Genomic DNA, 12482 nt, shown 5'->3' on the forward strand with positions numbered 1-12482 from the left:
AATGACTTACTGTTGCTGGTGCTGAACAGGTAGTGTACTGTACAGTGGGTTTGTTTTCACATTGTTATTTCAGACATAATTGTTATTATGAAAATATAGATAATGGCCGCTTTAAACTTTTTATTTTAACAGAACTTTTAAGGAACAAAAATAAAATCTGACACATTTTGGCTGCTAGATCCCAGTGGATCCAGAAACAGATGGAAGGTTAAGATCATTTTTTTCTTAACCATTATATATAGCATTTTAGAATTTAAATTAGTATTAGCATCTAGCAGGTCTTTAACATCTGCCAAAGAAATAAAAAAATGTCATACCTGTGTGCTATCCAATAAACCATAAATCAAAATAGGCATCTCTGCATTGGGAGGACTAAATCACAACAATGGTAAAACATTAAAGGTAATGTTTTACTCTTAAACAAAGCTTTAACTCCACTACACAAGTCTTAATGCTTAAATCCAAACTGCTGCTCCATATTGTGGGATGTAACCCATATATGATACAAATATAAACAGTTTTTAGTAGTGCTGCCTGTTTTGACTTAATTGTCGGCATCTAATATCATTAAGCATCAATTAAGACGGCTACTTCACTTCCTATCCATTTCTGTGTCTTGTTGTCGTCCAAGTTAATGCCGCTTCTGTCGAGCTCTGAATCTGTTTCAAGTGAATCTACTGTAAAATCTAATGTAAGTGTTGAAATACAAGCCTGGGATCCAGTGTCATATACTGTCTCCATGTGGCCCTAAAAGGAATTTAAATGTAAATGTAGTACAACATTAGTATAAGTTGCTGTACCTGCAGTGGATGAAGTCGGGGACGGGGTTGTGGACGCTGAAAGAGGCTGCGTCCAGGTCTCTGCAGATCTCCACGTTGTCTCCGGCCATGATGCGGACTGCCGCCTTGTTCTCATCATCAAAGACCTGCCTCTGGAGAGAGGCACACAGCAGCAACATGAAGTCATCTAGAAAACAAGAGAGGAAAGGAGAAATATAACATATGCTGAACAAAACCTTGTTAATGCTAGAAATTATAATGACAATCATCAGTATCGTAACCACTACATATCTACAAATCAGACCACGTACAGATGAGGAACGATGGATTGGGTTGGGTGCGGAAATCTGGAACATAAAGCCACATGACCACTTTGGAGTCTGTAGTCGAGTTGGGAAACCTCCAGGGATAATCTGAAATGAAAACATGCACCATTATCATCGGCACTATACATATATGTATAAACAACATATAAGTGTCAGGTTTATTTGTGGAGCACTTTTACCAGAACGGTAATACTTTATAATAACCATCATAAATATTGTTAATATAATAAAGTTGCAACTGATGATTATAATACCTTGTTAAATGATTTAATAAATACTTTGTAAAGCATCTATAAACATTATTTAGCTAGATAATTAATACTTTGTCAAAAGTTAATAATTGTTTTCTGGTCCATTAGTAAACATTATGCGTCGAAAGGAGCCAGTTGAGGTGGTTCGGGCATCTAGCACGGATGCCTCCTGGGCGCCTCCCTTGGGAGGTGTTCCAGGCACGACCAGCTGGGAGGAGACCACGGGGAAGACCCAGGACTAGGTGGAGAGATTATATCTCTACTCTGGCCTGGGAACGCCTCGGGATCCCCCAGTCAGAGCTGGTTAATGTGGCCCGGGAAAGGGAAGTTTGGGGTCCCCTGCTGGAGCTGTTGCCCCCGCGACCCGATCCCGGATAAGCGGTTGAAGATGGATGGATAGTAAACATTATTAATTATCATTTCATTGTTTGTTAACAGTAAAATAACTATTAACTAAAGTTTGATTAACTATCAATTTACCATTTATTAATGATGGTTATTGTAAGTGTTACCCTGTATAATAATACTGATACTAATACAATTAATAATAATACAACAACAATAACAATAACAGCAATAATAATATTAATAATAATAATAATAATAATAATAATAATAATAATACACTTTATTTACCTTTCAAAACAAAGTAACAAAGTGTTAACATGGTTAAAACAGGAATAAAAAAAATGCAAGCATGAATTGGAATGCAGTGAAATAAAATCAGTCTATTACAACAAAACAAGTTAAAATGGAAATAAAATACCCAAAATGAATAATAAAAAATAGAAGGCAAAATATTAAACATTTGTTATGGTCACCTTCTCAAATGTAAAGATTTTTCTGTTATTAATATCATTATTGATTCAATGCTGTGGGTTTGGGACTATTGGTCGAACAAAACAAGAAATTTCGAGGATTATTTGGGAACTTATTTTTCACCATTTTTTGACATTTTATAAACTAAATGATTACTCAATTGACTGTAAAAATAAATTTTAGATTAATCGATAATGACAATAGTTATTGATTGTGGCCTAAAATAATAGCAATAATCTGGCCTAGTCGTCACACAAACCTTTACAGGCTGCTGGTGGGATCCCGATGCAGACAAAGTACTGGAAAGTCAGCATGCAGGCCAGGAAGAAGCAGTACTTGGGCCAGATCTCAGCGATGGCTTTCCTCCTGCGTCTGTACATGACTGCGATCAAGGCGAAGGCGTGAAGCATGGCGAAGAAGTCCATACGCTGCCCGATAACGTTGACCCCCAACAGCAGGCACGTCTGAGTGAAAAAAACGAGGAATATACACATGAAGTAATGGTTTTCAGGTAAAAACAGACACTTTTAGCTCTTTTCACTCGTCTCTACCTCGAGTCCAAACTTGTAGAAGAAGTAGTTGATGAAGTATTTGATGAAGCTGATGATGCCGATGTCCAGATGCTGCCGTGTGATATCATGGAAGATAATTCTGGCGGCGGGAGTAGACAGTTTGTTCCTCAGTCTGAAGTATTCCTGATGACGGTAGATGGTCACCTCGAATGCTAGCAGAGCCAGCATCAAGAGGTTGTTCTGCATAGATGGAGAATATCTTTAAATATGTATTCCCTTTCTTGAAAATACATGCTGAGAGTTTAAATAACTGATTGGTTGATTTTAAACATTCAAAAAACATTTAAACTTTTTTCAGTTTCTCAGTTTGAATATACTGTAACCAAAGTTTATCTGATGTGCGTCTCTGATCTTAACAACATTTTCACTTTTTTAACATAATATTTGAGGCCCTTCTGTTGAAGAAAATGCTCTTTCCGCTGATGAATGTTTCCCCTCCTCACCCTGAGGTAGCCCAGCAGGTCAGCAGACTTCTCCAGGCCAACCCAGTTGGCTGGATCCACCGGCCCCTTATACAGCAGAGAGTCCTCCATCTCTTTCTTCTGGTCATCAGAGTAGCTTCCTGGCTGTGGACAAAAAATATAATTGTATAAATGTAGTAAAAATGAATCCTTAGTGTAAGGATAATGTTGAGCAGTATGTTGTGAATACAATGAGTGTCAAAAGGCATGTTCTGGTTATATTCACCATATCGCACTCCTTGGAATATTCTGTGGGGTCTATAGACTTCAGCTGGTACAACATTTTACATACGATGATGACACACGTCCAGACAGTGCAAACACTGGAGGCAAGGGGCCGATACTTGCTGTAGGGCAGAGCGAAGGCCCAGGACGCCAGGAACACATAGTTGAACAAAGACACCTGCACAGGAGACAATACAGGCGATGAGGACAGAAAAAACAGCTCACATAAATCCCTTTTCCACTGACATCCTTCTCTTCCTCATCCTCCTCTTACTACAACAAATAGTATTAATTAAGGCTGTCAAAGTTAAATCAATAAGAACGCGTTACCACAAAGTCGTTTTAACGCCACTAATTTCTTTAACGCATTGCAATCGATCTTTTGGAGGTTGTACCAGGCTCAGCTTCCAGTGGTACGAACCATGTCATACTAGCTTGTCGCAAAGGAGGTTTAATAACACTCCAAACTTACACTAAATCTTGGTGAAGAAAAACTGGCATGGCCATTTTCAAAAGGGTCCCTTGACCTCTGACCTCCAGATATGTGATTGAAAATGGGTTCTATGGGTACCCACGAGTCTCCCCTTTACAGACATGCCCACTTTATGATAATCACATGCAGTTTTGGGAAAGTCATAGTCAAGTCAGCACACTGACACACTGACAGCTGTTGTTGCCTGTTGGGCTGCAGTTTGCCATGTTATGATTTGAGCATATTTTTATGCTAAATGCAGTACCTGTGAGGGTTTCTGGACAATATTGGGCATTGTTGTTAATTGATTTCTAATAATGAATATATACATACAATTGTATATATATCTGAGTATTAAATACTTGACAAATCTCCCTTTAAAATGTGCCATTAATTTGTGATTAACTATGGACAATCAAGTGATGAATCATTAATCTAAATTAAATATTTTAATCGATTGACAGCCCTAGTATTAATATTTTCTTTTGTGTTATATGTTTGAAAAGACTTTTAAACAGCACTTTTCATAAAAAGAGGGTGAAAAAAGTAAAGAATAAAAAAAAAAAGAAAAAAGAATGAACAAATAAAACTTGAGGTCAAGAACCATGAATAAAAGATCATTACATTACATAAATCTAAGTCTATAAAAGTGAGGTTTAATAAGAATTTAAAAGCGTGAGCAGGTTATCCAGGCTCAGTCAGTTTGTTCCAAACTCAAAGAGCTCTGATGGCAAGAAAACCCAAGACTTTTGTTTCCATCCCAAAAACTGTAACAGCTTCACCCAAATACCCCCAGACTATTATCTGGCTCGTCTGTGGTGGGAAAGACAATCCTGGTTCATTTCAAATTGGTTGAAGTTGGCTCAGTGTTGCAAGAGATCAACTTATTTTATACAGCGTATGAGCAATAAAATTAACTAAGAAAATGTGAGCAATGGCCAATGAAACTGTATTTGTGATTATTAATTCAATAACTTCTTGCCTCAGAACTGTATTAAATGAACATAGTTATAGAAGATCGTGACATGATCGTCTTTTATTTACAAACAAATAATTGGCCTCAGGATGCCGCTGTCATTCATTTTACTTGCCGCAAAAAAAAAACATGAAAAAATCTTGGCAGTGTAGCATGTGGTACAATGTAAACCAGATGATGTGAAATCCACTTGGAATCATAAAAAAACACCTTTCATCTACTGTTCAAACATCGGTAACTACATCTAGCATGCACCAAAAAACCCTTCACATCAAGAGCGAAATAAGCAACCACTAATATAAGTAATCTACGTACAAATAATACATGTTGTAAGGTTTTTCCATTTTGGGAGTAGCACAAGGGAAACAGAACGGTGAACTTGCACTTGAAGTTTTGTCTTTAGATTATGTCTTGGATTTAACAATGAAATAAAACAGAGAGATTATAGCCTGATCAAAACTGGATTTTTGAGGCTGATACTCGGGAGTTTAAAAAACCTGATAACAATATATCAGCCGGTAGATTCAAGGCCAAGAAAATGAATTGCAGCACCATCTGGAAGACTTCTATGTATACCACCTGGGATGACGTGCATGCTACAGTGGAGCTAACCAGTGAAATCAAAGTCAATCAACTCAAACATGATTGATAAGTGAGTGTGATTCCCTGCTGTTGTTGTTGTTGTTGTTGTTGTTGTTGTTGTTGTTGTTGTTGTTGTTGTTGTTGTTGCAGATACTGAGCTTTCATACCTCTGTGACAGAGACCAGGACAATATAGCAGGACACGATCTTGATGATGTGGATCTCCAGTAACCACCAGATGAACAGCTGCAGTTTGTGGAAATACTCCAGGAACTTGAGGAAGAGCACAGTCAGACGGTCGACCACCAGGTGCCATTTATTCTTCAGATCTGAAGAAGAAGAGACAACAAAAAACAACAAGACTGAAGAGGTACAGCAGTATGTCCTCTATTTATACACATTATTCCTCAAAGCCTGATATATCTAACCTCTATTGCTGTCCAACAATTAATAAAGGCATGATTCTTCATTACCATAGCACAGCCACAGTAGTTTGTTCTGAATCAATCCCTCATACAGTTCACTGTCCTGCTGCCATAAATACGTATTAACCCACAGGTGAAAATAGACCAAATGTCTATACCAAAATAGACCAGCTGTCATACCAAGCTTCATCTAGAGGTTGTCAGAGAAACATTTGATCACAGTAACCATACATTGTAAATACAAATCAACAATGAAACGATAAGTCCATCAAAAGATAAAAAGCCAAAAATGACAAAAGCTCAGTAATACCAGCTTCTCAAATGTTAATTATGATCTACGCCAGGAGATTATGCGGCGTGTGTGTGTGTGTGTGTGTGTGTGTGTGTGTGTGTGTGTGTGTGTGTGTGTACATTTCTGTCTGTCTGTCCACAGCTAATCTCACATAAACTATCGATTAGCAAATGACAAACTGAATCGAGCGCTGACTACAATGGAGCGTGTCTTCTTATGCCCGTTGGAGGAGAGCTAGTTAGTTGTTAGCAGCCGGTGGGAGTCCTACGGTGTGTTTGGCTAGCAGAGCTAACAGCTAACAGGACTAATACAGCTAACAGAGCTAACAGAGCCAACAACTAACGTAACTAAACACACAGCAGGACTGTCAGTTCCTGTTCAGAGGAAGCATTAAACAGTCAACATGAATCGTTACACAGTGAACTGCAGTTTAGCTGCACGGAGCCGCTGCAGACAGCTGCATAGATTAAAATGAGAGCATATCTGTTGCGTGAGACATGCGAGTGAACGCGTCTGATGCTTGCAGTGTAGACGGGGGGCAATTATGATATGTATTCATTCAATTAAACGTAACAGCAGTGGTCGTTGCAGACATACCTGGGGGAGACCTACACTACTGCACTTTTCTAGTTTTTTTTCTGGTTTTCTTCTTCTATTATACTAAACTCAACCATTGGGTTTTGTGGTATTTATTAGATAAAATTAGATATCTGAAAATCTCACCTTGGCTTTCGGAATTATTATTTGCAGACATTTTTAGAAGCCAAAAAATTAATCACTTAATCAAGAAATAATTTGTATTCGATGATGGAAATAATCAGTAGTTGCAGCCCTACAAATCCTCTCTGGTTCATAGGAAGTATTCACATTAAAATCCAACCAGCAAACATGCAAATTAGGGAAGAATTTAGGTTTTTATTGTGTGTGTGTGTGTTAAATATTAAAATGGGAGTGATGTGTGTGACAATCTGCATTTTAGTGAGGGAAAGAGAAATGGTTTACCATTTTATGGGGTCAACGTCACGGCTAAACATGTGTTTTACATGTATTGTGAAACTGTTAAATGTTTGTTCATGTAATCTTTTTCCCATATGCATGATGTCAAGATGTATGGAAACACGCCTAAAATCTGTATTAACAAGCAAATTCCAAAGTGTTGCTTTAATTACCTGAGATTGAGGACTTAATATTTGGTTTTATATTCTCACAAAGAATATAAAACCTCCAGCCACAGTTTGGTGGTGGGTGTATGTTTTACAAAAGCCGTATTATCTCAGGTTTTAATAGAGGCCTCATTGTTTGGATAAGAAAACTCTGAGAGGGCATAGTATAGCTCGCATAGTTCGCAGCTCATTATAAGCTGAGAGGCCCTGCAGGGTTGTGTTTTATCACCTATTTTATTTTCTGTGTATATAAACAACAGTTTAATTTAAGACCAGTGTGACTGTCTGCGTAAATATGCTAATGGTGCAGTGTTAGTTGGCTTTAGCAGGACGATGTAATGGGTGAAAGTGACCACTTGAGCTACGCTCTGTGTCAGAACAGAAAAACCAGAGGTAAATCTTACTGAACCCCAAAAATCTGCAATACAACAGATTTTTACAGCTTTACTCGGGATGATTAATGGCTGGCTGGTGAGAGTGCAGGCGGCAGATACTTGGACAGCAGACTGAGCTTCTCTAACAGAGCTTTGGCCTTTAAAGATTGTATGCAACATATGTCTTCTGAGCAGACTGAAGAGCTACAGAGAGATCCGAGAGAAAAGGTCTCTGCACTCGTGACTGAAAGTGCTCTGTAGCCGCTACATAACAGCACAGTTTCAGCTTTAAACACAGTGAGAGGAGTAAACATGGCCAGCCTGGCAATGAAGGAAGCTTTAATATTATTTGGAGGAAAACACACAAGATGCTGAAGTACTTAAATACAAGACTGCAGCGTGATCAGCCACGCAGCCTCTCTAGATGAGCAGTTTTATTATCTTATGAATTTGTTTGGATATTAGTTGTTCTCAGGAACACAATTTAGAAAAATTGGGAGCGAGAGTGATGATGTGCAACACATTCAAACCCACATGTTGGCGTGATTACATGATATAGCTGCCAAGTAAACCATCAGGGTGCCTCAATGACACATTGACAGCCGGTATAAAGCGGGTTCTCATCCCTGCTCGTCATATTTTGCCGCTTGGGCAGAAGCGGAGCAGCCTTTCAAGCGTACTATCTTGACGTAGAAGGCTTGTGCGCATGGTTAATGTTATAAAACGGTTGCGGTTAATATTTTAACATGTGTTTAACGCTGTGAAACAGTTGAACAAAAGTACTTGGTTAGGTTTTTAAAAAAAAAAGATCATGTTTTGGGTTAAAATAAGTGTGCTTGTTACATAACTTAAGATATGGACGTAACATCAGTAAAACAACTCAACTTTTGGTTTCACACGGGAAGCAAACACCGGCCGTCTGGGTGAAAGTCATGTTGTTCGTCATATTTTGCCGCTAGGGAAGAAGTTTCCGGCCTCACTTTAATGACGCCGAGCGCAGCCTTTTGCATAGTATCTTGACGCAGAAGGTTTGCGTGTGGTTAACGTTGTTAAATGGTCGCAGGTAGGTGTTGGCAACAAAACTACTTGATTAGGTTTATAAAAAAGATCATGGTTTGGGTTCAAATAAGTGCACTTGTTACGTAACTTAAGCTACAGACGTAATGTCATGTGACACAGTGACGTAACGTCACGTCCCCTGGGTTAAAGTCCAGTGTTTGTTTGACCCATCCATCAACCGTCCCTCCCACTCTTAGTATACTTTCTTGCTCTTAAAGGTCCCATATCGTGCTCATTTTCAGGTTCATACTTGTGTTTTGTGTTTCTACTAGAACATGTTTACATGCTATAATGTTAAAAAAAACACATTATTTTCCTCATACTGTCTGTCTGATTATACCTGTATTCACCCTCTGTCTGAAACGCTCCGCTTTAGTGCATTTCAACAGAATAACGTTGCTAGGCAACAGTTTGGGTACATGTTTGCTTCCTGTCAGCTGATGTCATTCACATACACCGTGTTTAAATGTTTACATTTAAAACCGTGTAATGGTCTAAATATTGTATATTTGTGACATCACAAATGGACAGAAATCCTAACGGCTTGTTTCAAATGCGCAATTATTTGAATACGGGTTGTGTGTGTTTTTCCGTATATTGAGCGTTTTGATAGTTTCACAGTATTTATAAAGCACTTAAAGCTGCTTTATAATATAAAAGACATCTCACTTTTTACAATATGGGACCTTTAATACTACATCTGTTGCTCTGAGTGTCTCATAATGACGCAGATGGGTTTATATTGGACTTTAAGTTGGATACCTGGAGTGTCTCACACAGACACTAAAGGGTGCCTTGTGCGTCGGTATCAAGACGCCGAGGACCACTGCCCAGGCTTCGGTATTTGACGGGCTGGGAGTGAGACCAGGTGTTTTATGTACGAGACAACTGGACAATGACGTTTCTTTCAAACAGAATGCTATTCTAAAGGCGCACTAATTAGTATAGTACCACACTGGAGGACATTGTTTGTTTTTTAGCCCAGAATGCTCAGTTGCTACTCAGACAGCACAGCTAAAAGTGCAGCAGATTCCCATTCAAAAACACAATGCACAAGTACATTGTTTTTGTTACTATTCACCATCTGCTTCTTCATCAAACAGTGGCAGAGGAGGTGTTGGGCATGACGGGGAGAAAGGTAGGACTAGCAAGTTGAGCTTCTAATATAGTTGAATATTGTAGCTTTAAATTACACACTTTGCCATGAATAAAAGCTTTGCATTAGCGTCGGTATCAAACTGATGTCTTGTCTACAAGTTGTCCACTTCTAAGAATTATAGATCTGTAACACGGAAGCAGATTTTAATAGATGGTCTGATTGGTCAATTGATTAATCAAGAAAATACCTAACTGATAATGAAAATAATAGTGAGTTGCAGCCCTATCCTGTATATTCAGTGTCTTGTTGGAGTATGTGGACCTGCTGTGTTGCAGCTGCTCAGTACCTGAGCTCTGCTCGGTGCTCGGCTCTGGCTCCGTCCCCGCGCTGCAGTGTTGGCTCTCCTCCGTGCTGGACTGCCGATGGTCGGAGAAGCTCTTGGGCTTCTCGCCAGTCATGTCAGTGTCATACATCACCACCACCAAGGCCTGCTCCTTCTCCTTCTCCTTCTCCTTATCCTTCTCCTTCTCCGACCTCCACTCTCCCTGCGGCTCCTGCTCCTCTCTGGACAGCGTTGCCTCCACCGAGCTGCCGCTGAGCATGGTGAGGTCTGCCAGGCTGCCATCCTGGTGCACCAGTCTGAAGACATGTGAAGAAGTCATTATTACAAACAGACACATGCATGCAGACTCGCACACACATCTGTACCTCGATACTTATGAGGATCTTGAATGACTTTTGTTTTTTTTACCCACTTGATGTTATTTTTAGGGGCAATTTTTGGAACTACTGAGTAGCAGTTGACAAAAATCTCACTGTACAGATCCATTTAGTAGCTATTCTGGAGATTTCGATCATATCACACAATCTTCCAGTAATGACTGAAATAAAATTAGAACTGGAGAAATGATTGGTGTTGGTGGAAGGGCCTCTAATTTCAAACTTCAGGACTACTTCCTAAACTTTCAAGGGCTCTATTGGTTTAAGTGTCTAGAAACGTCTGACCCTGTCTTCATTTTAAAAAAGTATTCAAGTTAAGTGTTGAGCTTCTCAAGCCTTTTTTAGAGACAGTGGAAAGACGATATGCAACAAAGGTCCCCAGACAGCCTTGAACCAGAGACGTTGCGGCTCATTTTGTTTCATGTTAAAAAGTGACCTACTCCTTTATCATTGTGACTTAGGCCTAGTCCACACGGAAACGGGTATTTTTGTAAACATGTTTTAAAAAAATCTCCGTCCAGATAAAAACGCAAAAACGCAATTGAAGCGCTGTCAAGGCCAGTGGACAGGTTGGGACACACGCACAACAGCAACAGGGTATGTAACGTGGGAGTGTTGCATTGGATAAATAGCAGTGACCTCCGTAGCGCATTCTGACACCTCTGTTCCTCAATGTAGTGGAAGAGTAACTGTACATTTATGTGTTAACATGTTAAAAGTCCTGTTAGCAGGTTATTTGACCACTTCCGTCACTCATGGATGCATTTATTCCAGCGTTGCACAACATGTGGCCTCATTAGTGACGCCTCACAAAAGAGATAACGGCGCACACTCTGACGTTACAAGCCAGAAACTCTGTTTTCGCAGTCCACACGTCAACATTGAAATCAGAGTTTCTGAAAATCTTAACCTTGGCTGGAGTTTTACAAAAGCACCATTTTCAGTGACTTAAAACGCCATTTGTGTGTGGACGAAAGCCCGAGACGCATAGAAAAAGCTACGTTTACAAAAATACCCGTGTACGTATGAACAAGGTCTTAAAAAAACAAGTCCTCCCACCAAAGCAACTTTAACTTTAACCTTACTATAAAATCAATCGGAATCTGATCGTAACGTTAAACAGCAATTTAAAGAAATCAGGGCAGGGAAAAAAGCCACATATGTAATTCAATTTATAGATATAATTTATCATATCTAATCTCCTCACATTTCTATATTTTTGAAAGCATTCTGTCCCCATAAGTATATAAATACAACCCACACTCATACACATGGTCCAGGTGATTGTCAGAAGGCTCCGATGCAAATGTTTGGATGGGAATCATCAGCTCTGTGTCCGCTAACTGAACAGCAGAGCAGCGTTTCATCAGGCATTATAATCGATAAGCAGTGCACATTCTTTCTGCATTCTTTAAAAACAATCAATGTTGTTTGTTTTGTTTTTTGGTGTCTGAGGGATTTTTCTTCTTGCAGCAGAACAATGGTAGCAGCTGAAGGGAGGAATTAATCCTTTAAATTCTTCTCAGGCATGGAGCGAGGTCAAAGGTTGGGTTTTGGCTTGCATGAACCGGCCACATATCAAGGCAAGCATTTCGTTATCCAGTGGTCACACTTACTTGCTCTGTTGAGTGGGAATTTTTTGCTTGATGCTGCTCAGAACAATAAAGTTACACAGAAGTCAAGATGAACAAGTGAGGAGAGAAACCGACAAAGGCAGGCTGAAACTGACACTTGAAATCACTTAAAAACGTCCACGTAGTTTCTATTAAAATGCATGAAAACTGGCCAAAAGGCTCCTGTGGTTTGGGGTAGGCGAGCTTTTTCAGGAAGGGGGTAATTTTCTGGGGATCAGTGCAGAAAAGTGGCAAAGATACTGGAAGGGAAGAAC

General features: G+C 39.4%; 1 protein-coding gene across 5 annotated transcripts in view; it reads right to left on the reverse strand.

Annotated features, from left to right (window-relative positions):
* The window catches only part of piezo2b (piezo-type mechanosensitive ion channel component 2b), a 118529-nt gene that overhangs the window by 38847 nt on the left and 67200 nt on the right, over positions 1–12482 (reverse strand). For all 5 annotated transcript variants that reach the window (XM_074651937.1, XM_074651936.1, XM_074651935.1 and 2 more), the window contains 8 exons: positions 10221–10513; positions 5631–5791; positions 3435–3611; positions 3191–3313; positions 2727–2927; positions 2435–2639; positions 1091–1192; positions 801–966 (listed from right to left, as the gene is read on the reverse strand). In XM_074651937.1, the coding sequence (XP_074508038.1) occupies positions 801–966; positions 1091–1192; positions 2435–2639; positions 2727–2927; positions 3191–3313; positions 3435–3611; positions 5631–5791; positions 10221–10513 (1428 nt within the window). The remainder of the gene's footprint in view (positions 1–800; positions 967–1090; positions 1193–2434; positions 2640–2726; positions 2928–3190; positions 3314–3434; positions 3612–5630; positions 5792–10220; positions 10514–12482) is intronic.

This window comes from Sebastes fasciatus, chromosome 11 (assembly GCF_043250625.1).
Source record: "Sebastes fasciatus isolate fSebFas1 chromosome 11, fSebFas1.pri, whole genome shotgun sequence".
Lineage (NCBI taxonomy): Eukaryota > Metazoa > Chordata > Actinopteri > Perciformes > Sebastidae > Sebastes > Sebastes fasciatus.